Source organism: Mirounga angustirostris, unplaced genomic scaffold (genome assembly GCF_029215605.1).
Source record: "Mirounga angustirostris isolate CCGP_5_RB_7025 unplaced genomic scaffold, mMirAng1.0.hap1 SCAF_9, whole genome shotgun sequence".
Lineage (NCBI taxonomy): Eukaryota > Metazoa > Chordata > Mammalia > Carnivora > Phocidae > Mirounga > Mirounga angustirostris.
The window spans coordinates 6,977,449-7,003,112 of record NW_026991717.1 but is presented as its reverse complement, the minus strand read 5'-3'; the positions used below and the strand labels follow the sequence as shown (position 1 = coordinate 7,003,112).

At 57.5% G+C, this 25,664-nt stretch overlaps 2 protein-coding genes across 3 annotated transcripts in view; one reads left to right on the top strand and one right to left on the bottom strand.

Moving 5' to 3' along the window:
* The window catches only part of ACAN (aggrecan), a 65,838-nt gene extending 56,894 nt beyond the window's left edge, over nucleotides 1–8,944 (top strand). Inside the window, exons 13-18 of the mRNA XM_064569905.1 lie at nucleotides 1,547–1,660; nucleotides 4,559–4,717; nucleotides 5,037–5,119; nucleotides 5,700–5,844; nucleotides 6,638–6,820; nucleotides 7,260–8,944. Of these exons, the coding sequence (XP_064425975.1) occupies nucleotides 1,547–1,660; nucleotides 4,559–4,717; nucleotides 5,037–5,119; nucleotides 5,700–5,844; nucleotides 6,638–6,820; nucleotides 7,260–7,336 (761 nt within the window). The 3' untranslated portion in view covers nucleotides 7,337–8,944. The remainder of the gene's footprint in view (nucleotides 1–1,546; nucleotides 1,661–4,558; nucleotides 4,718–5,036; nucleotides 5,120–5,699; nucleotides 5,845–6,637; nucleotides 6,821–7,259) is intronic.
* Nucleotides 8,945–9,556: 612 nt separating this feature from the next.
* Nucleotides 9,557–25,609, bottom strand: HAPLN3 (hyaluronan and proteoglycan link protein 3). Of its 2 annotated transcripts, XM_045899427.3 has the most exons (6): nucleotides 22,677–25,609; nucleotides 15,742–15,889; nucleotides 15,486–15,650; nucleotides 13,057–13,425; nucleotides 11,372–11,674; nucleotides 9,557–10,465 (listed from the first exon to the last, which is right to left on the bottom strand). In XM_045899427.3, exons 2-6 carry the CDS (start codon nucleotides 15,761–15,763, stop codon nucleotides 10,179–10,181), a joined length of 1,146 nt encoding a protein of 381 aa, XP_045755383.1. In that variant the 5' UTR covers nucleotides 15,764–15,889; nucleotides 22,677–25,609; the 3' UTR covers nucleotides 9,557–10,178. The 2 variants fall into 2 exon arrangements, with proteins under 2 accessions (XP_045755383.1, XP_045755382.1); XM_045899426.3 differs by lacking the exon at nucleotides 15,742–15,889.
* Between the last annotated feature and the right edge of the window lie 55 nt (nucleotides 25,610–25,664).

The following is a 25,664-nucleotide window of genomic DNA, read 5'->3' as shown; positions in this document are numbered from 1 at the left end:
GAACAGTTCCGACCTTGGAACTGTTGGGTGTCTAATCCATGGTGCGAGCTCCCTGAGATGAAGTTACGAACTCCGCGGGAGCAGAGAGACGCCTGAGGACCTGAGATTTTCAGGCCACCCACTGCCCAAACCCAAGTCTGGTCCAGCAGATGTCCACTATGTACCAGCTAGCGAAAAGGAACCACAGGAAAGTGCTTTTGCCTTCTTAAGAGGGGATGGACTTTAAGGTCTACTCTGCTGTCCTGAGAGGCAAGAACTAATCCTGGAATGTATTTAGGACGCTGATCACGTGGACACCACCCACAGACATGTCGGGTCCTGAAGGTTGTATGAACACAACGGCATACACCAAGGCTTAGCCATATGTCATGGTGCCCCATGGGCCAGTGACACCCATTCATTGCAGAATCTTATTGATCGGGGAAGAAGAGCTTCACAATCCCTTTTATCATGTTCCCAGGGGAAGGTACCCAGAGAAAACCAGCAGGAGCCTTTGTATAAATACGAAGAGAGTAAGAGAATCCCCAGGTGTCTGGCTTCTCAGAAAAAGGCAGAAAGACCAGATTAGGAGATTCATTTCTCACCTTGGCTGATGGATGAAAATTGAGGCCAATGACTTACCAATTCCAGTCCCACCAAGAAGATGCATCAGAAAGAACATCTTGGGCCAGAAGAACAGAAGGGAGGAAGAGTCGGCCTGGGAAGAAGAGGTTGATAGGGACTGGCCTGTACCCCAGGGTGGTGGCTGGCCACTTACTAAGTGGCTCACCAGCTTCAAATATTAGTCCCAACTGGCTAGAATGGAACCTGTCTGGAAATTGTGACTCACTGGAGATGTCCACGTTCTCAGGCCCTAAGCTGGAGGGAACATGGGAAAATGTTAGGCTGGTTTCTCTTCCTCCCCCCAAGAGAATGATGCTGGCTTCATCTTTATAAGATAGTCTAGAATCTGATGTACTGAAGACAAAGGTGTCTGTGACTGCCCAAGATCAAATGAGTCTCATGCGGATATCCCATGCTACCATTCTCTCATGGTTCTGTACTCTCCAGACCACCTCTGGCTTGTTCATGCCTTGGCCCTCTTGCCTCGGTTCATAACTACAGAGGAAGATAAGAAAAGAAAGAGCTCTAACCAACTTCAGGCACTTGACTTCCAGTGTCCTTGCTCATCAGCGTCATGTTCAGAGCCAGTTCAGACCCTAAGGCCTCTTGAAATATTCACAAGAGGAGCTACGTGCTCACTCTTCCAGCGGGCGTTTGCCTTCAGGAGCACCAGATCTCGTCACCCGCAGGGAAACCTCGCTCCCGTGCTCCAAGCTTGCCAGTCAAGAATCACACACATCCAAGAAAACCCTGGTTGGATCTTTGGCTCAGTGGTCCAAGATGGCGGCGGCGGCAGCAGCAACAGCTCTTAGGAAGTCCAGCCACCCCATCTCTTAGGAAGAGCAGCACCCCATCTCTTAGGAAGACCCATAAAGCACCTGCAACGCTTGCAAAGCTGGAGTTCCCGGCAAGAGTCCTAATGGTGGCCCTTGGTTTCTTGCAGACATTGATGAGTGCCTCTCAAGTCCTTGTCTGAATGGAGCCACCTGCGTGGACGCCATCGACTCTTTCACATGCTTATGCCTTCCCAGCTACCGAGGGGACCTGTGTGAGATTGGTACGGCCGTCTCGGCTTCAGCTAATGTTACTAACTGCTGCACCCCCTCCTCCTCCATCACCCTTCCTTCTAACCACAGGCTCTTGGCCCTGGCTGCGGCCCACACGGTCCAGCCAGCCAGCCATTTCGGGGGCCACCACTGAGAAGTCTGCCTCACTCACTCCCACTCTTCTTGCCCGTCCTTGTGGAAACCCTCCTCTGGGGCACTGGCTGATCTGACCACAGGAGAGACATGCAGGCCGGGCCAGCCTGCACTTTGGAAGGTGGGGCCCTAGGGGATCTTTAAAACACTAACCTTCGTCAGGGCTTCCAGACCCACTGATGCCACCCTGAGGTTGGTGCATGCATCAGACTAAAGAGGACAGAGCTGATCCCATGCTGGAAGGAAGCTATGGGTGGGAGTAATCGGTTCTCTCTCTGGAGGACACCACAGATCTTCCAGCCCAGTCATGAGCATGTGTCGGCCTGCTGTGTTGCCCATGGGACCTTTGTGGCCCCTCCATGGCCTGGGGAGCCACCAAGCCACGCTGACCACACTACCTCTTTCTTCTCTGGCAAGAGCTCTGTTTTGTCTGCCTGAGAGCTCCCGTGTGACCAGCATGACATGCATGAGCAGGGACTGCTGCATGTCAACGTCTTCTCATCACCAGGGACAGCTGCCATGTCAGTGCCACTCCGGCCCGTGCTTCCTCTTCCCTGCCCTTGTGCATGTCAAAAGCTGGGCCAGGGAGAACAGAGCCTCACTATAAGGGACGGGGGCTGAGTTTCCCCTTTTGGGCCTTGCCAATCCCTTTGCTTCTGCACCCAGGCCAGGCTCAGCTGAGGGAGCTGTGTGCCAGGAACTTGCCAGGGTCAGCTGGACCCCCTCCCACTCTCTCCCTCTGGTGCTTCTAGTCTCCCCCGTGCCATCCTCCTGGGCCTCAGGGCCATCCCAACCCAGAAAGAGGGAGATGGGGCTTGTACTTACTAGTAGCAATAACCCATGCAGACCTAGAAGCATGCAGGGGTTCAAAACCATTTTCTATGATCTCTCAAGTTGGATATCCCAGAAACTTCCAGAAAACAATGAAACTCCTGGGAAGTCTCCCTTTGGTCCTAAGCAGGGTGGGGAGGTAGTTTGGGATTGCATGTTCCTTCGAGACACCGCCAAGATTACAGACTGGTGGAGGAACTTAAGTCTTCTGGAAGAAAAGGCCTGGACCCTCTTCCTTCCCTGCAGCCTCCCACCCTCCACCTCCACCCCAAGACACCAAGAAATTAGGCATGGGGTCTTGGCTAGGGGGAGAATGGAGGGTTATAGGATTCTCTCCTCAGGATGCCAAAATATTTGCCACAGGGGAGAAGTGTCTGGCCTGTCCGCACAAATAGCTCTTGGATGCCAGACTAGGAAAGGAGGTACTCTGCCCAGCGTGGAGGCAGGCGGAGATGGTGCTGGTGCCGGCCCGTTGGGTGCTGGGCCAGGTCGCGCAGCTAAGCCAAGCGAGGCTCCATCTCTTCCCCCCATTTCAGTCTATTGGGTGCTTCACAGCTTGGCTCCGGGCCCGCTGCGCCGTCCCGCCTTGCTGGAATTCTGTTCATACGTCCCCAGAGCCTCCATCCTGCATGCCCTGGCCCCTCCCAGAGCTGTTACACCCCCCATGTTTGCCTGCTCAGCCCAGCCCTCAGCACTGTCAGCCCTGGAATGATGTCTCTGGCCTCCTCTGAGGCCTTGCTACCTTCTTTCCAGACCTTGGCCTTGCTCCTTGGAGGAGGCATCGGCTGCAGGGGGCCAGCGGCCTCCTCCTCAGCCCTCCTGCTGCTCCGCCTCTTCTCAGGCTGCTGGCCTCCGCATGTCCTCTGTCTCTGCCTTCCCCGAGTGTCTCTCTTCCACCCCTTCAGCCTAAGCCTCCTCCCCGTCAGGTACTGGTCCTCCCTTCCTGGCTCAGCCAGACTCTGGGTCGCACCCAGTAGGGAGGCTCCATACAGCCTGCGGGGTTCACGGCCCTGCACTCAGGCCCCCAGGCCCGAGGAGCAGCCCTTCACCTGGGCGGCCCCCGGGGAAGAGGAAGAGAGGGTCTTGGAATCCCCTCTGTCCAGTGGTGTGCTGGCTGATGGTTAACAACCAGCTCCTAGAGAGGAAGGGGGAGCCCTGATGGGTGGCGTCTGCCGATCTCTGAGGAATTTACAGCTACCAACGTGACGTCCCTGAAGGCCGAGCCGGGAAGACGCGTTCCTAATGGCTCTCCCAAGCCTGAAGGAGCCAGCTCCGGCCCCTGCCTCTGTCTGTCCCTCCAGGCTACTCCAAGAGCTCCAAACCAGTGCCTTCTCCCGAACTCAGAACCCACTGCCCATATAGGTTTGTGAGGAGGGAAGCTCCTCCCTCTTCTCATCTGCCACCAAGAAATTACATAAACAGCCGAGGCCCCTGGGTCATGGACCCCCGGTTGGCTGGCAGGTATCCTGTGCCCAGCCAGAGCCAGCTCAGATTGACAGATGTAGGGCTCTGAGTCTTCTGTAGACCCAGAGCAGCCTTATTTCTGCTCCTCTATGCCCACCGAAGTGCCCTTTCATGCCCCCAGCGCGGCCTGCTGAGGCCCCCTTCACACACCCCGCTCAACTCCCTCCCTGCCTCCCACCTTAACCTCCACACCTCCCACCTTCCACCCTGCAGAGCAGGAGAAAAGCTTGGGGGGGCCGACATCAGGGAAAGAAAGGGTGGGAGCCTGCCCAGAGGCTCTGGGGCTCCAGGACCAGGCCTTCCTGGCTCCCAACTCGAGCCCCGTCTAGATGGGCCTCTCCCTTCAAGGACGGACATGGAAAGCCGGGTGAATGTAGGCAGCTGGCGTACGACTGGCCCGCACCGGGCACCCCCAGGCGGCCTCGGGGCCGCTCTCTTCAAGCCCCTGACCTGTGTTGCAGACCAAGAGCTGTGTGAGGAGGGCTGGACCAAGTTCCAGGGTCACTGTTACCGCTACTTCCCCGACCGCGAGAGCTGGGTGGATGCGGAGAGCCGGTGTCGGGCTGAGCAGTCACACCTGAGCAGCATCGTCACCCCCGAGGAGCAGGAGTTTGTCAACAGTGAGTGCTGGGGTGGGGGGGTGGAGCGCAGGGCCTGCAGGGGTGGAGGGCAGGGAGGGAAGGAGGGGTGTTGCCGCCGGGGCTGCACCCCGAAGCCCCGGACTAACCCTGTGGCTATCGCCAGTCCATGCCAGCTTGGGTGGCGGTCTGCACGTGCATGCGCTGAGACCCTTGTCAGGGCCGCAGAAGCAGGTGGCTTGCTCCTAGGAGCCCACCCACCTCCTGCCCCCTCCCCCATCCCCTCTGGCTCTGTGAGCTCAAGTTCTCAGACACCCTCAGGGTGTCCAGCGCCCTGCCCAACATCCACGCCTCTCCCTAGACAACGCCCAAGACTACCAGTGGATCGGCCTGAATGACAGGACGATCGAAGGGGACTTCCGCTGGTCAGACGGACACTCCTTGGTAAGTTCTGCCGCCCAGAGTGGGGGAAGGCAGACACCCACTGAGCAGCGGCTGGCTGTGTCTCCGTCCTCTCTGCCGGGGCCGGGCGGGTCGAGCGAACACCGGCATGAAGAGGGGGGTGAGGAAGACAATGATGGAATGCAGGCACACCATCAGAAGGGGTATGTGGAGGCTTTCGAGGGCTTCCTTGCCCACAGAGGACTCGGTCTACTCCAGGAGGCAGGCCGACAGAAAGCGGCATAGATGCCAAGGGACAGGACACATAGTAAATGCTGCAGGTCAGCAGAGGAAGTCAGGGAAGGCTTCCTGGAAGAGGTGAATGGGAACAGGGTCGTGGGTTGGGGAAGGGGACTCTGTCCCAGGGCCAGGCCTGAGGGAGAAGCCTAGGGAGGCAGTCTGGACTTGGGAGCCATGTCTCTACCGCCCAGTCCTCCCCAAATGAGGCAGCCTGTGAGACTCGCCCCTGCTGGCCCGATGGAGGAGTGGCTTGGGCTCCTCATCAGGGACGGAGAAGAAGGAGAGGGGTCAGGCCAAGCTCCTGCCTCAGCCTCACCCCTGCCCCCCCCAAACCTCCCCCCAGCAATTTGAGAACTGGCGCCCCAACCAGCCCGACAACTTCTTCGTCAGCGGGGAGGACTGCGTGGTGATGATCTGGCACGAGAAGGGAGAGTGGAACGACGTGCCCTGCAATTACCACCTGCCCTTCACGTGTAAAAAGGGCACAGGTGAGCAGAACCCCCGGAAGGGCCCAGCCTGGGTGGAGTCAGGACCTGAGGCTCCTGCTGGGGGGCCTGGGGCGAGGCTCCTGGTCTCCGGGCTGCTGATGTCCCCTCACCCGCCCAGCAGGCAGACTGGCATTGGTGGGGGGGGCTCTCCCCATGCCAGTGTCCCATGGCCAGTGGCAAGAGCAGGCCCACTCCCACGGAGGGTGAGGGTCCCAGGCTAGAGGACAGACTGGCCCCTACGCACACATGCCCCGGGGCCCCCGCACAGAAGGTCACTCACAAGGACTGTCCTGGTTGGGGAGCCCCGCACTCTTTGGGGTCCCCATGCATGTCAGTTGTCAGGTCCCGATCCTCCCCTTGGAGTCTGTTGTCACGGAGGTGCTGGTCGAACATGACCCTCCTATTCCTGTGCCCTGCCCAGACCTCCTCTCTGTCCCACTGTTTTCATAGTCACAGACCATCTGCCCGGCACTCGCCCCTTTTTCCACCCTTCTCCCTCCGTGTTGTCTTTCCCCAGTCCCTCAAGACCCTCCTTTTTTTCCCCCGCCATGCTGCTCTAAATCACGGAGGAACCCAGATGTTAGAACCTATGGTTCTCAGATGCTTAGCACAGCCTGAAAATGCCCCTCTACCAGCAGCCAGGCCTCACAGCCGGCTATCCAAGCACGGTGCCCCTTGCTTGGGCTCTGGGCTGTCTCATCACGGCCAGAGGGGGCCACACCGGCTCATCACGGGCATGGGTCATCACGGGAGACCCTCTGAGAGCCCTTTCTCAAGGGTGTTTGCCCCTCAGTGGCCTGCGGAGACCCCCCCGTGGTGGAACACGCCAGGACCTTCGGGCAGAAGAAGGACCGGTACGAGATCAATTCTCTGGTGCGGTACCAATGCACAGAGGGCTTCGTCCAGCGCCACGTGCCCACCATCCGGTGCCAGCCCAGCGGGCACTGGGAGGAGCCTCGGATCACCTGCACAGACCGTGAGCACCGCCCCTCCCCCACCCCTGGCTGGGCACAGCGTTAGATCCTGCCACCAGGTCCTCCTTCCTGCTCCCGGAGCCCGGCAGTGGCTGGCCCTCTCCTGGGGGTCCTGAGCACCAGCTGTCTGCGCTATCCAGGGGCTCCATCCCACTCACTCCCCCTGCCTCCAGGGAGGGCTCGCTCTCACCTTCACTGAGAGGATGAAGGAAAAAGCAGGTGGCCAGCTTCTTCAAGACCAGCTCAAAGCCCCTCGGCCCAAGTTGGGGCCAAGAAAAATCAAAACCAGAAAGCGGGTAAAGCCTCAGGTTGCCCTTCTTGAGCCCATGGTTTCTGCAGGGAAGGGGAGCCAGCCGAGGAGGGGCAAGTAGGGAGAGGCTAGGCTACCCCAGCTTCCTTTGGAGCAAGCGGTCAAGATTTCCGGTCTCCCTTTCACCCCAGCCTCCACGTACAAGCGCAGACTACAGAAGCGGAGCCCACGGGCCCCACGGAGGAGCCGACCCAGCACAGCCCACTGAGAGCAGCTTCCAGGACACGCCCAGGATGCTGAGCCCAGGAGCCTCGCCAGGCTGACATCCCACACGGATGGTGTCCTCTTCTTGTCGCTTTCTGTCATATAAGGAATTCCATTAAAGAAGGAAAAAACCAAATCCCACATTGTGTATGCACCCGCCCCCCGCCCCCCCAAATCGCCAACACTGCATCTGATTTTCCCCCCCAATGCCAAAGCAAAGCAAACGTATTGTAACCCGTGGACTGAGTCTAGAGACATTTCTTCAATCTCCCGTTGTGCCTTTCCAGGGACCAGTGCAGGGACAGGGGGAGAAGGGGAGGGGTTAAGTTAAATAAAGAAGATTATTTTTTGTTTCCTGACTTTATCCAAGAGCAGTGCAATGGTTGGTTCTTTCCCCTCCAGGGAGAGCTAGGGAGGAGGGAGGAAGGGGCCCGAAGAGCTGGGACCAGACCGCAGCTGAATGTATTGGATGAGGGGCCCGGAGGGCCGCACCATCTGCGTTGGGGGAGAAGCCTGGGGGAGAGGGGGCGGGCTCCACTAAGGGTGAGGGGGCAGGAGAGAACTGCCGAGGGATCTTCCGCTGCGTGGGAGGGGTCGGGTTCCCTCCCAGGGTCCCTCTTCCAGTGTCCTCTCACCCGGGCTGCCACCCGAGCAGCTGTCCATCTCAGCAGGGCTGGGTGGGAGGGGCACTTCCTTCCCAGCGGGAGTGCCGCCCCACCCCCTCCCCTCCCCCCACACCCCCGGGACGGTGCAGGCACCAGAGTTCCGTGCACCTATTTATATTTTTGAAAACTGAAGATTATGATAATTATAATAATAAAGACATTGGAAGAGATCTCTTTCTTTTCTTTTCCCTTTTTTTAATAAAAAAGAGAAGGCAACCAGCGTCTGAGGTCTACCAAAGGGGCTCTTAGGAATGGAGGGCAGTTGGGACATGTTTCCATCAAATGACCCCAAAGTGGGTGAATCTTGTCTCTTCACAAAGCCTGGAACAGTCACACCTGTTGTACTTATTTTTATCAGGGTACCTGTGCTTTTGATGGAGTGGGGGGGGGGGCAATGGGTGTGGCGTGTGCATTTACTCTCAAAGGACAACTCAAATGAGGCATCTGGTTACTTTGCATCGTTTGGCTCTTTGATAGCATGCTGCTCCCATAGGAGATGCCTGGTAGAGTCAAGAGCAGAGGCAAAATCAGGATTTCTAAGAGGCAACAAAAACAGTTGCAGACAGCCTGCAACACATGTAAGCCTTGCTTACACATAATTGTGGTTAGCTAGTTCGCTGGCCACTAGCCAAAAGGTCTGGGCATCCTGCCCTCAAGGAGCCTAGAGGGTATCGACGAAAACAATTTGGATTTCTTAAGGATTCCCCCTAAGAGACCTTGAGTGGGGCCAGGCGTGCATGGCAGGCACTGTCCCCTCCCGAGCCTGCTCATCACAGTTGCTCAGTGGGCCCTCGCGTCTGTGTGTCTGGGTGCTGGTTACTGCGTGCTGCTGTGAGTTTGCTGGTATGTTTTTGGGTGTGTATATGTGTGGCCCAGTATTTGTTGGTGAATATAGACACGTGTCCAGATTACCTATGAGTCTGGAAACAAGTGGACGAAAGTAGAGAGGGTACAGTGATGTCACATAGCTCAAGAATTATGTAATTAATTAACGGATCAGTTGGGAGTACAACGATGTCTGTGGTTTTCAAACTGGAGCCTGCATCAGAATCAAGAGGGTTTGGTTTCTCCCGTGGCCGATCTGGGGTGGGGCCCAGAAATGGGCAGTTCTAATAATTTCCCAGGGATGCTACCTGGCCACACTTTGAGAAGCATGGGCCCGCATGAAGAAAGGACTCCATAACTGAGTGTGAGTGGCAGAGGTGTGCCTGAGCAGAGGCAGGCCTGCTTTCCTGAAGCTGGGGAGGGGGCTGGTCTCCGAGATCTTCGGGGGACGGTGGGGGAGGGCACGGCCCCCTCTGTGTCCTGAGAGGAGCCTCCTCCTCTTCTGGGCCCACGCTGACACACAGCCCGGGAGCAGAGATGGTGGGAGAGCAGGCCGGAGCCCCCAGCTGCTAGGCCAGCCCCGAGGCAGGGTGGGCCATGCGGCAGGCAAGCCAGAACCTCGGGGGCCTGAAGGTGCAGCCCCCAGAACTCCCTGAAATAGAACTGCCCCCCGCTCTCCCTGGAAAGGGAGCTGGGTCCCGGGACTGAACGAGGCAGAGAGCCAGACACAGGGATGGGGGGGCATGTCACAGCACCATTTATTGTCCAAAGAAAGTACACACACCTGAGGGCCACTCCCTGAGCAGGGAAAAAGGAGAACAAAATACAGACTCTTTGGAGAGAGAAGGAAAAAATGGGGAGAGAAATTTCTCCCTTTCCTGGGACTTCACGCAGAAGCCTAGGGACCCGCTTCCAGCCCTAGCCCTCAGCTGCCCTGATCTGGGCCAGCAGCTTCTCAGAGGAGGAGGCAGGAGACCGCAATGCCCAGCTCCAGGGCCCCCTGGACACCCTGCCCCCCATCCCAGGCTGAGGAGGAGGGGCAGGGACAGCCACCACGTGTCACTGGGAGACAGGGAGAGGGGCTGCGTTCAGTGACAGTAGAGAGCCCTTGTGAGCCCACGAACCTCTACTGGCCTAGAGGAGAGGGGCAGAGGGATTCCTGGAACGGGGGAGCCTTGGGGCGTCCACCCGAACAAAGGGAGGATTTGGAAAGCTGGATTTACCAAAAAAAAAAAAAAAAAGTAATTTAAAAAAACTTAACTTGGGAAGTATAAAAACAACACAAAAATTGCCCCAACCTGCAAGGGAAAATGAACCACTCAATAAATACAGCGCGAGAGGGGAGGCGCGGGACCCCTAGCGGGGCCGGTAACAATATACGCCATACTCCCGGCTCCGCGGGTCTGGGAAGCCGAAGCTTCGGACACCGGGCTCCAGGGGCCCGCAGTTGGGACGCGGGCGAACCACAGGGTAACGGGCACTGCCATCCGCCAGCCAGCCGGCATCACAGCGGTCCAAGCCACGGAACTTCCAGGCAGCAAAGAGCTGGCCCACCTTGGCAATGTGGGCGCCGTCTTCCCGGCAGGCCTCCTTTGCCTCTGCCAGGGTCAGCTTCTTGGGGTGCTCCAGGTAGTATACCTGCCCTGTGGGAAAGTGGGGCGTGAGGGCTGGCCGGCGGAGGGGGCAGCCAGAGAGGACGGTGGGGCCCGCAGAAACGCCCGCCCATCGGACCTCCCCAAACAGAGCGGGCAAGGACGAGCCCAGGGAGCCACCAGGCTGTGGGCACTTGCCATGTGTCCTTTGGGAACGTACCTTCCCAGTTCTGACCCCCTCTCTGAGGGTTCCATCCCACCTGCCAGGGGGCTGGGGGCTGCCAGGGGGCTCCAGGCATGTCTGTACTCCACCTCAGCGTTCCCGAACTGCACCCTGGGTGGGCACCCCGCCTAGTCTGCACCAATCAGAGTCTCTCGCCCACCCAATCATTTACTGAGTCCCGGGGCGCCTGGCTGGCTCAGTCGCTGGAGCGTGCGACTCTTGATCTTGGGGTTGTGAGTTCAAGCCCCACGTTGGGTGTAGAGTGTATTTTTAAAAAAAAATCTTTAAAAAAAAAGTCATCATCGCTTCTCGGCCTTTTGGCTAAGATCAAGTGTAAAAAAAAAAAGTCATTTACTGAGTACCTACTATGTGCCAGGACACTTTTCTGAATGCTTGGGATGTGACAAGGAACGAATTTCTGTTTTTATTTGTTTCTCTTCGCGTGAAATGATCCCCTTCGTGAGCACAGACGGGGCTTGCTTTGTCTATGATGCCCAGGACCTAGTGTCGGCCCCAGCACGCAGTAGGCTCTCAAAAAATGTCTGATGACCCAGTAAACCAGGGATTGGGGTGAAGCAGCAGTAAAGCACCCAAAACTCAGCCCGACGTGGCTTCCACCCCTGCAGGTGCTCCAGACCTCCAGCTGAAGGTGCCGGTGGGGCGAGCAGAGGGGTCCCGAAGCTCCCCAGATGCCGCCCTCCCACCCCAGGCCCGCGCCTGGCCGGCGCGCTCACCCCTGAGGGCCGGAGCGAAGCAGAAGGCGTCATAGCGGTGCAGGCGGTGGCTGCGGGGGCCGTAGCTGCGCACGCCGGGAGCCAGGCCCAGGCCCCCGCAGGGCTGCCGGGCGCGCGCGATGGGGTACTGCACTGAGGCGTCCTGCAGCCAGCCTGCGTTGCACCAGTCCAGGCCCTCCTCCCAGGCCCGGAACAACTGCTCAAAGGAGGCCACCACCGCGTCCTGCTCTGCACACGCCCGCTGGGCCTCGAGGAAGTTGAGCTGGTAGCGCCCCCAGGGGTGCTGGTAGGGAAAGACCACACCTGGGGAGGGAGGAAAGAGGGGCCTGACGGGGTGGGCAGGGGCCCAGCGGGCTGGAGACCCCAGTCGCTGCCCCCTGCCCAATGGGAAGGATGCTCCCCCAACACACACACACACACACACACTCCCTCAGAGAAGCAAACCCATCATCTCCCGTCCGGGTCCAAAACGGAGTCTACGTCTGTGAATTCGCAGGGCTGTTATAAGAACCCCAGTGCCATGGTCTCAACGTGTCCCCCTAGTGCGTGTTGAAATCCCAAGGCCTCATGTGATGGTCTCAGGAGGTGGGGCCTTTGGGAGGTACTTAGGTCACGAGGGCGGCACTCTTGGGAAAGAGATCAGTGTCCCTCTCTAAGAGACCCCACAGAGGTCGCTCACCCCTTCCACCACGTGAGGACACAGTCTTCTCACCTGACTACGTGGGCACCCTCCCATCCCCGTCATATCTGACATCAGGGAGGAGTGTGACCCCTCCAGCTGCCGACTGGGCCAGACAGGTGGATGCTGATGGTAGAGGTCCCTGACTTGCCTTTCATCCTCCTCTCCTCACAAGGAGGTGGAGGAGGCCCTCATCTCACACTGGAGGGGACAGGAGCTCCGAGGGGACGAGGCGGCCACCCAGGGAACCACAGCAGGGGCGGGGTGAACGTGGAGCCAGACCATGGTTCTCTGTGCGTCCCAGCTGCCTCCCTCGCAGGTCGGACAGGTATGAGGACACACAGCCCGTCCTAGAGACAGAGAAGGTAACAGACCCCGGAGATGGCCCACGGGAGCCCACAGAAAATGTGGTGTGAGCACTCTGGCTGGTTTGGACAACACTGAGTTGTAACTGTTGCTTTTTTTTTTTTTCATTAGAAGATTTTTACAGAAAAGTCCAGAGATGTCACATAAAAGTGTATGCTTCTCTTGTCAAGTCAGAAAACCTGACTGTGTGGGGTCTGCTTCTGGGCCTGAGCAGGGCACTCCTTTGGGACTGGACGAGGGCTCAGCCGCGTGCCCCGTGCCCACCCCTCCCACCACTCACACCGGGCGGCCTCCTTGGTCTGTGCTGTCTACGACCTGCCCGAGTCTCAGCTCCTGTTTTCCTCTGAGTCAGGTGTGAGCCAGAGGCAGTGGTGGGTTCTGGAGCCAGACTGCCTGGGGGTCAAACTCCTACTCTGCCATTTACGGGCAGTGTGACCTTAGGGAAGTCACTTGACCTCGCTGTGCCTCTGTTTCGTCACCTATCAAATGGGAGTGATGACAGCCGTAGCTTCCCCGTGGGGTGTTTCAAGGTCTGCATGGCTGCCTAAAGCACAGAGTTCTAGATGGTTTCTCGGGGCCCTCTCCCCGTGGCCCGGGCCCTCGTGTCCCCCGACCCCCCCACCGCCCACTGGGGCCTCACCCCGCAGCTCCAGCTCCACCAGGCCGCTCTCGTCCTCCAGCCCGTCAATGACCTCACAGCGGTAACGCCCGGAGTCCTCCAGCCGCAGGTCCCGGATCTGCAGCGACACTTCGCGCTCCCCGTCCTGCCGCAGGCGCACCCGGCCGCGGTAGTCTCCGAAGGAGCGGTGCCTCAGCCCAATGGCCACCAGCACATCCTGCTCCAGGGCCCCATTCTCCGATAGCTTCCACCATTTGACGCGCACGGGCCTCGGGGACAGCAGGGCCGGCTCGTAGTGGTAGCAGCAGGGCAGGGTCACGTTGGCCCCCCGGTGGGAAAACAGGGTCTCCTCGGTTGTCTCTACCACCAGCTTCACCCCATTGAAGACGCCTGGGAGAGAGGGGGTGCCAATGGGGACCTGCTCCAGCACATCCATGCCCCTGCAAGGGCCACCCCCAGCCTCGGGAGTTACACCTTACAAGAATGGCCATAATGCGGCCCCCCTCCCCGTACCCACACGCTCTGCACTGTGACTTTGCGTCTCCTATCGGGAGGGGACACTCTTCCCCTCCGCCTTGAATCCATGCTGGCCCTGCCACTTCTCTGACCAAATGAACATGACAGAAGTGACGACTCTTCTGTGCCTGCTGGGAGTCTGGGTCCACTCTTTCCCAGGACCTTGCCAGCCCCTGCGACAACGAGCCTGGGCGCACCTGCTAGGGAAGGAGAGCCCACGGGGAGGAGCGACAAGCCCTCGCAGCTGGGGCCATCCGAGGCCAACCAGCCCCAGCGACCTGTCCTACCGACTGCAGACACAGTCAACTTAGACCCCTGGAGGTACACAGGGTGGGGGAGGAGGGTGAGCAGGACATAGGAGGCCCCCTGCAGAGGCTCTCATGCTGAAAAAGCCAGGGGTTCTGGTGCAGGAATTCTCAAAGCGGTGGGGGGAGGGGGGCGGTCCCTGAACCAGCAGCAACAGCATCACTGGGAACTTGGTGGAAATGCAAACTCCCAGGCCCCACCCCAAACCACCCCAAACTCAGGGGTAAGGCCCTGAGTTCAGTGTTTTAACAGCTCTCCAGGTGACCTTGCCGGGCACTGAAGTTGGAGAAGGCTGCTCTAGGACCAGAGTTTTGGGACCACAGGCCTGGGGTCAGATAAGCTGGAATTTTGGCTCCAACCTTCCGCAAGTCTAGTCTAGTCTAGAGAAATCAGCTGACTCTCCAAACCACTTTCCTTATTTGTAGAATGGAGTCACACCGGTAGCTACAGTGGGCTGTTTTGAGGCTCAAATCAGGGAAGGTGGGACATCTGGAAAAAGCACAACAGACGTGAGGCAAGCCTATCAAGTAGTGGCTACTACGTCCTTTGTTTTCCCCCGACGCTTTAGTGAAGCTGTGTTTGAAGATTTCACCGAAGACACTGAGAATGTTGGGCTAAATCATAATGCCTCCATGTGACAAAACACTACACAGCCAAGTAAACTAACCTGGCAGCTAGATATCTACTCGTTGATCTTGGAAAAAAATTGTATCCTATGAAGTGACAGGGAGATTCCCAAACCACACGTAGAGCAGGAGGTGAAAGACAATTTTCCCAATCCTCTATCAAAGGCTGGAGGGACTCACCTAACAGGTTAGCAATGGTTCCCCAGGTGGGGCAGATTATTTGTGATTTTGCTCGCACATATGCAGGGACTGAAGGGAAAGTGGTGAAATCATGGGTAGAAAGTTCAAGTTTTTAGGTTTCCTTGAATCTCATTAAAGTCATGATTGTCTAGGGGCGCCTAGGTGGCCAGGGTTTTTGTGAGGATTCTATGAGACAATGTACGGAAGGCACCGAGAAGCGTACCTGACACACAGACTAAAGAGTCACCTGCCCAGAGGCGCCTGGATGGCTGTCGGTTAAGCATCCGACTCCTGATTTCGGCTCAGGTCGTGATCTCAGCATTGTGAGATCAAGCCCCATGTCGGGCTCTATGCTGAGCAAGGAGCCTGCTTAAGATTCTCTCTCCCCCTCTGCCCTTCCCCCTCGGCCAAAAAAAGTCACCTGCCCAAAGCCATGTAGCCACTAAATGGCAAAATTAAGATTCAAACTCACATCTATCTAATCTCAAACCCCCTTTCCACTGGGGACCCTGGGGGAGGTCACACTTAAGATCTTGGAAAACTGGCAGGACTTTGGGAGCGTCCTTAAGCACACAGGCGATTCGGCTCCAACGCACTCCAAGCCCAAGGGACTAGCAAACACAGAGTAACCGAGCCATCCCTTGCACTCCTTGCACTCCTCAGAAATGAGCCTGGTCCGCTGCAAGGGCCCCGAGAGGGAAGGGGCTTCTGGCTCCACGCCCTGTCCCCTGTCGCGGCCTGGAGGCTGCATATCACAGCAGGAGCCAGGAGAGGTCCTGGTCCCCCAGCGGAGCATAGAGCCAGAGCCAGGAGGCCGCCCACCTTCGCCGTGGCCGTTGCCCGGGTTCCAGCCGTTGGGACTATTGGAGTAGTAGAAGCCATTGTAGAAAGGCAGGCCCGAGACACAGGGCAGCGGGTACAGCAGGACCAGGAGCAGCGGGCCCATGGCGCTAGGCACGGCTGCAGCGCCGGGGTGTCCGGGGCAGGCTGGGAAGAGAAGAAAAACAAGCCAATGAGAGAAACCTGCTGCATGGGGGGCCGGGGACCCCTGGGTTCCAGCACCCGCTCGCTCACTCACTCAGCAGGTAATTACGGAGCATCTTCTGCCCGGCAGTTCCTGTTCTCAGAGCCGAGAAGACCGAGGGCAGAGGGGAGCGAGTCCAGGTCCCTGCCCTCGGGGGACTGCACCCCACAGGCAAGCTGGGCCAGAAGCAAGCCAACAAAGCCTAGGGAGGAGTTAGGAGGAGGCATGAAGTCCGAGGAGAAAATTACACAGGGCGATAGGACATTATCGACAGTTTTCAGACGGCACGTTTGAATCTGAAAGATTGTGAGCATCATCTTTTTAATGACACCGAAGGGCCTAGACTAAACTAGAAAATCTCAGGGTGTATTCATGGTTAGTGAGAGGAATCCTGCATTGTCAAGCTTTTGTTTCAGTCCTGAGAGGTCTGTGGTGGGGGGCGGGGTGAATGGGAGGTCACAGATTTCTTACCCTGAGTCAAGGTCAAAATAGGCAGCTAGCCCTTGGGCTGTAGTTTTGTTTGTTTTTTTTTTAATATTGCATTTAAATACATCTTGATGACTGAGTTCTTTTGGTACACACACACCCTCCTCCCCTGGTGTATTTTGCACTCAAGGCTAATGCCTCATTCACCTCCCCCGCATCTTCCCCGCCCTCTGCTCATTGCCATTTGCTGAGTGCTTAATGATTTAAAAGACCGGCAGCCCTGGAGGAACTCGGTGCAGAGACCCGATGCCGTGTGGGGAATACAGAGGTGGGGTGGAGAAAAGGGGCAGGAAATGAGAGTGAAGACACAGGAGTTAGCCAGGTGGAAAGGACACTGGGGTGTGCCCAGCAGGGGCCCGGCAAACGCAAAGGCCCAGAAGCCAAAGAACACGTGGGGGGCTGGGAATGTGCTGGAAGTTCTCCATTTGTGCCTCTCTCTGCCCTGATCTCTGTTGGCTTCTCCCAGCGCCCTGGCCTCTGGCTTCCAGCAGGATTCGGCCAACGGGAGGCACCCACAGGAGATGGGCGGGAGGAAAGAAAAGCCGTGATTCTGCAGCACTGTGTCCTCTTTTGACCACAGCCTTGCTGCTGGCTCCTCTCCCCAGCACCTGCTCTCCTGGGCTGTGTGACACTGTTTCCTCCCTTTCCTGCCCACCCCCCCCCCAGGAGCGACTGCCATTGCTTGTCTGTCTTCCGCTCCCCTCTGCGTTGCCCCCCATCCCCACTCTAGAAGCCAGCCACTCCTTCCTTAGTAGAGTCTTTTTGCTGGAACCACCGAGGGTGAATTCTTCCTGCCAAAACCCTGGCTGATCCAGGGGGAGGCGGTGAGAGGGGTCAGCAGGCCCAGCGCCTAGATGCCCTTGGGGCTCCAGCCCAGGCTTTTCCCTCTCTCCTTTGTCCCAAAGGCCCTGGGGTGCCAGTGGGGCCACAGGATCAGAAGAGCCAGTCAGAAACACCCCTCCAGGGGCTGCACTGAAGGGGGACGGTGCGGCAGCAAGGCCAGGGCGCAGCGGGCACCTAGATGGAAATATGACTATGATTATCATGCAGCAACGTGGAAACACGCTTAGGGTGTAATTGAAAATGGACAAAGCACAACATGAAAATTGCCCATTTGCTATGATTGTAAGGCTGTGGCCCCGTGAATGTCTGCTGTATGGAAACCAGAATGGGAGAGAACAGCAAAAAGAGGGAGGAGGGTGGGGAGAAAGGAGGGGAGGGGAAAAGAAAAGAAAGGGGGCGCCTGGGTGGCTCAATCTGTTAAGTGTCTGACGGGCTCTCTGACGGGCTCAGGTCGTGATCTTGGGGTCCTGGGATCGAGCCCTGCATCCGGCTCTGGCTGGGGGGGGGGTCTGCTTGTCCCTCTCCCTCTACCCAACCCCCCCCCACCCCGGCTCATGCTCTCTCTGTCTCTATCAATGAATAAAATCTTTAAAAAGAAAAGGGAGAGGAAAGCATGGAATCTGTAAGGAAGGGTGGTGTGATTGAGAAGGGAAACTTCTTATTTCCATAACAGGAGCCCTTGCTGGGGAGGAAGGAGCCGACGTGGAGGAAGCTGACAGGTAGAAGCCACTGATCTCCTAGACCCCTTTGCAGAGACCCTGAGGCCCAGAGCCGCCCTCTGTGCTGAGGGTCCTTCTGAGGTCTCACTTCTTGTCCAAGAGGAGTCCCCAGGAGATACCCGTAAAGCCTCACAGGGACTTGGATCTGGGCAGCCCCAACAGGCAGCACAATCCGCAACCTAATACAGAAGTTCTTAGGTAGGAGGATCTGGGTTCAAACCCCATCTCCACTCCTTACAAGCTGTGTGATTCCAGGCAGGTTTCCTCAGTTGTGAAATGAACTTCATTAAACTCACCACGACCTCTGTTTCACCCATGTGTTCTACTCCTCTCCTACAGTAACATAGTTCTAGAGAGGTGCATGACTGGTCAGCAGAAAGCTGTAATTCCAGCCTCCCTCTGCAGCGAGGAGGGGTCCTGGGACTCCATGCTGCACAATGGCAGCGAAATAAGACGTTCCCCATGCAGCTCTTGGGTTAAAACAGTTAGGGATATCATTTCCTGGTATTTCCCTCTACCTGCTGGCGACCAGAGGTGCCACCATAGTCTCAGAGATGTAAATCACGGGTTGAATGACAGAGCCAGGTCCACCAGCCCTGGACCTCCCCTATCTGCCCCGTGTCATGAGAAAAACAAAGTCCTAGCGTATTTAGGCCACCCCACCTTGAGTCTCTTTGTGAACCCAGCGGAGCCTCACTTGGACTGCTCCCATTAGCATAAAAATACGAACAGCTGAGTTTAACAAGCCCTTACTATCTCATTTACTCCTGATCACAACCCCTAGAGGTGGAACCTCAGTATCCTCATTTACAGCTGGGAAGACCAAGGCACAGAGATTAAATCATCAGCCCAAGATCATCCAGCGAGGACATGGCAGAGTTGGGATCTGAACCCACTCCAGCTCCAAAGCCCGGAATGACCATGTCAAACTCAGGGAGGTGACATGTGCAGAGCACACAGCTCAGGGCCTGGCACACAGCAGGCCCTCCTAGGAGAGTCTCCTTTCCCTTCTTGAGGGTCCCACGTCTGGAACCAGGAAGGAAGTGGGATGAGGACCGAGAGGCTGTTGATACTGAGCTGGATGTCACAGGCCCCACCGTGTCCCTGGGCACCCACAGCCTCTGCCAGCGTAGGGCTCGCAAGCCCCCGTCTGCCGTGTGCCCTGCCTCCTCACAGCAGCTCATCGGGCCCAGATGCCCTCCAGTGAGAAAGGGCTTCCCTGGGATGAGCAAATGGAGGTGTTTCTGCCACAAGGTGATACCTGAGTGCCTGAAAAAGATGCAAATTTTTGCGTTAGATACAAATGAGGGGAAAAATAAGGCTGAGGCAGATTCCTCAAAACATATGCAGCTTTGTAACCAGACTGTTAACAAAACCAGGAAGAGTCCTAATTAAAAAAAAACACCAGCACCGTGAACTCTCCACTGACCTTGGCACCCAACGCCCTGTCAATCAGCCCTTTGCAGCCTTCACCACCAGGGCAAGGGCTTCCTCCTTTGAGATGTAGGTTTTCGGGGGCCTGGGATTCCAGGAGAAACCAGATTTGCCAAAATTAAGAATCTGACCCAGGGTGGAGCCATCTTCATTTTTATTTTTTTAACTCAGGGGAAATGACTTTGCAACTTCACCATGTGATTCCTACGCTTAGCAGAAAACTTTGTGTGAAGCTGCTGTTTAGGCACCCCCATCTCCCCAGATCCATTGCATCCTTGAGATGGTACAAGTTTGGATCCTGAGAGGCGGAACAATTTGGTAGGAAGGGATGCTGCATTGTCCAAATCTATTTGGTTCCTGAGTCTTGAACACTGAACAGCAAAGAGCCTGGATAGTGAGAGATATTCGTATGCGTACTTTTCTCCAGGACTGTCAGCATTTATCTTAAGGAATCCCTAGCTTGCTAAAGCTTGCTCTTTGCTTGTGAGAAATCCTGTTATAGTCGCTCCAATACGTCAGCATGTTGAGAAAAATCACCACTGGACCAATGTCATTCCATGACACACTGACTTCAGTCCCCCACTGTTCTCACCAATCGTGGATGAGGTCATTCATCGTTCAGAAACATGCACTGAGGCAGGAAAGACTCTAGCACCTTCTGGGTCCTCCAGCGAGCTCCTAGGCACCTCTTCCCAGCCTCTGAGACCCCAGCACACACTCACTCCCTCGGTTTTAAAGGGCTGCCATGTCCAGCGACTCCCCCGACCCAGTCAGAAAGAATTTTACTCTCCCCAATTAATCCACAGGTAAACAGAGGCACAAAGACATGAAGCAACTGTCCGAAGGTCACGTGGCCGAGACAGCGGAGGCAGGACTCGACTCTACAGCTCCCATAAGGATCTGTCACATAGAAGGACTGCCTTCCACTCATCAGTGCACTTGCATGGATGTCATTGTCCATGGGTTTCACAATGTCAATTTTTATCCCCCTTGTACAGAGAAGGAAACGGAGGTTCAGAAATGCTAAGTTGCAGGGCGCCTGGGCGGCTCAGTCGGTTGGGCATCTGACCCTCAGTTTCGGCTCAGGTTGTGACCCCAGAGTCATGGGATGGAGCTCCGGTCTGGCTCCGGGCTCAGCGGGGAGTCTGCTTGAGGTTCTCGCCCTCTGCCCCTCCCCCCACTCACGCACATGCGCAGGCGCGCCACCCCCCCCCCCTTAAAAATAAGAAGAAAAAGAATGCTCAGTTGCATGGCTAAGGTGAAGGTCTTCATCAGGAAATACATGGAGCTGGAATGTGGCCTCATTCACTCAGCAGGTATTTTATCCTGCATCCGCCATGTGCCAGGCACAGTTCTCGGTATGCGGGATACAAATCGGAAGTTGCCAGAGCTCACATTCCAGGGAGGGAAACAGACAGCAAATAGGATATGGGACATCCGTGTTGTCAAAGGGTCGCATGTGCTAGAGGACACAGAAACAGAAGCTTCCTGGTCTCCAGAGCAGACTTAACAGGGAAGTTCGGGGGTTGAAGACAAATGACCACCCTGAACGTTAGGCGAAAGCCAACCACCACCACTCAGGGAAGCAAAGGACAGGCAGCCTGGGCTCCCTGACCCTGGCCACCCTGGGGGCCGTGGGAGGCTCCCCAAATCAGCTGGAGCTTTGCCCGGGCAAAGACACACCTGCACCCTGCTGAGTGACCTTGAGCAAGTTACTCAACCTCTCTGTGCCTCCATGTCCTCATCTGGAAGAAAAAAAAAGGATAAATACTAGAACCTCACTTTAGGACTGTGGTGAGGATTATATAAGATGAATTATGTCCAGCATCAACACATAGCAGGTGCTCCACAAACAGTTGCTAATACTTATTGGCAGAAGAACATAGCGGCAGATTTCGGGTTCTAGAATCAGCCCGGCTACCGGGATTCGGTTTCGGTTCGCCCCAATTATTAACAGGGTATCAGTGGGCAAGTCACTGAGCTTTGCTTTCCTCATCTGTAAGATGGAGGTCACAACAATTCTAACCAGAAAACATTTCTGTAAAAATTAAGGGAGAGCATGTCTGCAGAGCACTTAGAACGCTGCCTGGAAGGAGGGCAGGCACTTACAAAATATAGCGGTTATTACTATTGTTAAAAGTGCAGTCTCCCCTTATTTCGGTGGATCTTTCTCCCCTCTCACTGCCTAAAAGAGAAAGCAGTCACCATTGCCTTCTCTTTACAGTTGGGGAAACTGAGGCCAAGGGCATGGAAGTGAGTGAAGCATCCAAGGCTTTATCTTTGGTAAACAGGCAGAGGTTAGAGAAAATTCTCAAGTCTCCTGGCAGCCCATCCTTTGCTTTTCCGAGCACCACTTGCCTCGGGACCCCTCCCCATGGCAGAATAAGGGGAACCCCAACTCGGAAGGAAGATGGGGCCCCCCAGGCTCTCCTCACTTGTCCGGCGGAGAGTAGCGTTCCCCCATCTACCGGCAGGGGGCAGCATTGCCCTCCAGGTTTCCACAAGCCCCAGCTCTCGGGGAGGAATTTGACTTCGGGGGGCCGCCCCGTTTAGACAAGGCTTACACGCGCCTTTGAAACCTGGCCCCCGGAAAGTGAAAGCCGGAGGTGTTTCCTACCAGCATTCCCAGCCCGCTGGCCCACGTAGGGCCGCGGGGGAGCGGCCAGGGCGCCTCTCATTCCCCCCCCTGCTGCAGAGAGCAGAGGCACTCCCGGGGGTCAGGGCTGGGCACCACGGTCCAGGCCGGGTCATACAGGCCGCTGGGGCCACCCAGCGAGTTGGTGACAGAGCTGGGTCCAAGAGCCCGCGCTGCTTCCTTCCTGGCCGCCCACCGACCCTAAATGCCTCCCTGAGCGACCCCATCTCCTACCCAGGGCGCTACTCGCCGCCCTCCCTCTGCGCCTCTGGTCTCGCTGCTCTAAGGCAGAAACCCCCGCGAACCGAGGCCTGAAACCGACGGGCATCCTTTGCGCTTTCCCTGGGACAGCCGAGGGGGCGGCAGAGGCCAAGAGGCGCAGGTCTGCCCGGTCCCCAACCCCCACGCCACCCCCGGGCTCCCGCGGACCCCAGAGCACCCGACACATGCCGCGGGGCGGAGCCCGGCGCGCCGCGCACCCTGCGGGAGGCTGCAGGACCCGGACCGCACGAGACGGGCAGGGACCCTGCGGGCCCCGGTGGCAAAGGGGCTGGACCGGGCGGTGGTCTCAGAGGCATCGGGTTTCGCTGGGGATGTGCCTCCTCCTGGCGCGCCGGGGGGTCCCGCGCAAGTCGGCCCGCGCCCCCGCGCTGCTCCCCCCCGCGCCCGAACTCGCGCCCGGGGCGCTCCCCAGGAGCGATCACAGCCCAGCTCCGCCCGGGCCCCCGCGGTGCCCAGCGCACTCCTCCTGCCCGCTTCCCCGATCCTGCCCCGGGAGACGTGGGACGCCGCGGGAGACCCAAAGCGGGGAGGAGCGGGGGAGCGCGGACCGCAGGGGGCTCCAGAAGCCCGGCCACCCCCGAGCTACGTACCGTCCCCAGGCGGCTCTTGGACAGCTGGAGCGCTCCCAGCCCAGGACTGTCCGGGTGCGAGGAAGCGGGCGGATTTGGGGGATCTTGAATGGCCCGAGAGGAAGCGGCTGCGGACAAACCCCCGCGTTCCCGCCGGGCCAGCCCCTTAAAGGAACACACGCCCCTTTCTCTCCCTAGAGCTGGGCCCAAAGGGAGGAGTTGCTGCCGACTTGGCTCCAACTCTGAGATGCTAGCGGGGTGTAAAGGGAATGTCCAGGAGTTACTATCACATCTTGGAGAGGGGTAAGTGGGAGATGGAAGAGGTGCGTGATTGAGGGGGTCCCATTAGCGCACTCTGGTTTATCCAGAAGTGGGACTAAACAGGGGGAGCCCCTCTCCAGCACTCTGCAGGTGGGCTATGGCTGCCCCCCACTTTCAGGAGCAGGAAGGGTAAACGTTCTGTATGCTTACCCCCCATATAAGGCAAGGGGACACTGACCTCCCTCCTGCCCATGAGTTTAGCCATCATGAAATCCCCAGGCAGACTGTTAACTCAATGTCAGGCACGAGGACGCTGACCCTAGTAGGAGGGGCTTGGGGGAAGGGAGGGCAAAATTAGGGGTGCCCCCGCGGCCAGCAGGGGCAACCAGGCTTCTGACTGGTGCTCCAACAGGGGCAGGGCCCTCCCTTAGAATCCTGACATCTGTCTGTCCAGCCGTCCAGCAGGCACCACCTCCCAGGACTTCTGTTTGGACAGGGGGTTTTGTTTCCATCCTGCTCAACAGGGGTCCTGGGCTGGACAGTCTCCCTCAGCAGAAAAGCCTAGAGGTCCTTCAACCCTAGTCGGGAGAAGGGTCACAGGTCATGGGGTCACTGAGTCCAGAGTCCATTCTTAAACATGTTTCAAATGCCTGAGTGCATGCGTGTGCACGCATGTGTGTGCGTGTGTGCATTACACAAGAGCCAGGAGCACATCAGAGCACAAAGAGCTGCAGTGAACTAGAAGGTACACTGTGGCCGAAGCAAATGCCAGGCATCAGGGAGCCAGGGAAGGTTCCTCCACGAGGAGGCGAGACCTGTCTGACCTCTGCCTGGAGATGGATTGGAGGAGAAATAAGACTCAAGTACCAATTAGGAAACTCTTGCAAGCTTCTCCGATGAGGAGGTGACCGGTATTTGAGGCCTCCGCCGGGCCAGGCTTTGCATCCAGGCATCTTCTCTGTCAGCTTCCACAAGGCCATGGAGCCAGTCTTGTTATTTCCATTTTACAGATGAAGGACTTGAGGCCCAGAGAAATTTAAGTAAATTGCCTAAGGCTGCGTGGAGCCAAGATCTAATGACTCTACCCTATTTAAACCAGGAACAGAAAGGAGAGCAGACTCCTGGGAGAGGTGGGTCAAGGGGTCCCAGTGCTGCGAGCCACAGGGGAAGGGGGAGGGATCACAGCCAGGCAGGTCAGTTTTGCTCCAGCAACTCAAGTTTCATGCGCCAGCCAGGGCCAGGGCTGGCCGGCAGGTGGATCTCCGTACTGGCTCCCCAGACCGCCGTCAGGAACGAAAAAGCAAATCTGGGGAGGAGATGGTGAGCGCGTGTGGCAGCGCGGGAGGCTGCCCAGGGGGTCAGGAGTGAGGGCCCCAGGCTCTCTGGAGTGGGACTTCCACAAGGCTATGGCCAACTCAGCCAAGGTTAGAGATAAGCAGAAGGGCCTGCATGGCTTAGGCCATTCCAGAGTGGCCTCGGGGCTCCTGGGCCCAGTGGGGGCCTTGTGACTACAACCGAATGAGACGGACCCCGCAGCAAACATTCAGTGCCATCACAAGGGTTGTGGATAGATAGGAGTGAAGCCCTCAGTTTTCCCTTATGCAAGTGGGACTCCTTGGGTTCCAGCAAGTCCCGGCACAGTTCATTCCTGCGGGGGGTGGAACCATCCCAGAGCAAAGGCGCGGAGGAAAGAAGCTTCTCCCACTGTTAGTCCCAGGAGAGGCCAGAACGGGGTTGTGGCTAGGAAATGCTCCCAAAACGGAGTCCGGAGGCCAGCAAATCTCCCCAGCCCCCCAGACTGACTCCACGACGCAATCCATGCAGCTCCACGGAAGAGATCTCTGAAACAGGAAGGAGTGGGCTGAAAGATCCCCAGGGGTAGGGAGCCCCAATCCCCAGTTCACTCAAAGACCACAGCCTGGGCCTTTTATTCTGTCCCTGCCCGGCTTAGAATCCCTGGCAAGGGCAGCTCTCAGGAAGGAGCCACTTCCAGACTAATTTTCCCCACGAAGTTCCAGCAAAGCCACACCCTCTCTTTGGCAGCCCCGTGGCCCGGATCTGCTGCCATGTCTACGTGTATCACAGCATGGCTCCCAAAGTTTGTTCCAGAAAATTCACCTTGTGTCCCAAGGCCTGGGATACTAGGGTGGTTTCCCATACCCCTTTCCCAGCTACTCCGTCCCTCCTCTACCTGCCGGTCTCCTTCCCAGATCACCAGGGCACTGGCCTGCACTGCCCCTCACTGGCTACTTCCTGATGTCATCAGCCTGGAGGGCAGGGTGGTGAGGGCGGAGGGGGACCCCGGGAGCTTGCCAGCAGCCTCCCAGGAACCAGTGTGCTCAGCCAGGAGGCCTCGTGACCACTCGGCAGAGCCCTGGCCACTTCCTTCCCGCCCTGCATCCCACCCCAGAGCCTCCCACAGCTCTGAAAGCAGCCCAGGTTCGTGGAGTTTCTAGTCGTTTCTGCAGCCCACCACTCCAAATGTAGAGAAAATGCCGAAGGGGAAAACCCAACAGCCTCAGCCATGTGCTCCTGGTCTGGTAGGAGAGCAAAGGCATTCGTGGAGACAGCTCTGTGCCAGGCACCCCCTTGCCCCTCACTGGGCCCTAGCTCTGGGCCCCGGGGCTGCATGGGTGTGGGGGGTGGAGGACGGAGGGGAAGAGGCCGGGCATCGGGACTCGGAAGTGGGACCCCTCAGGAGTCCCCTCCCTTCTCCTGCTGTTCAGCTCTCCATAGCTGGCAGGTGAC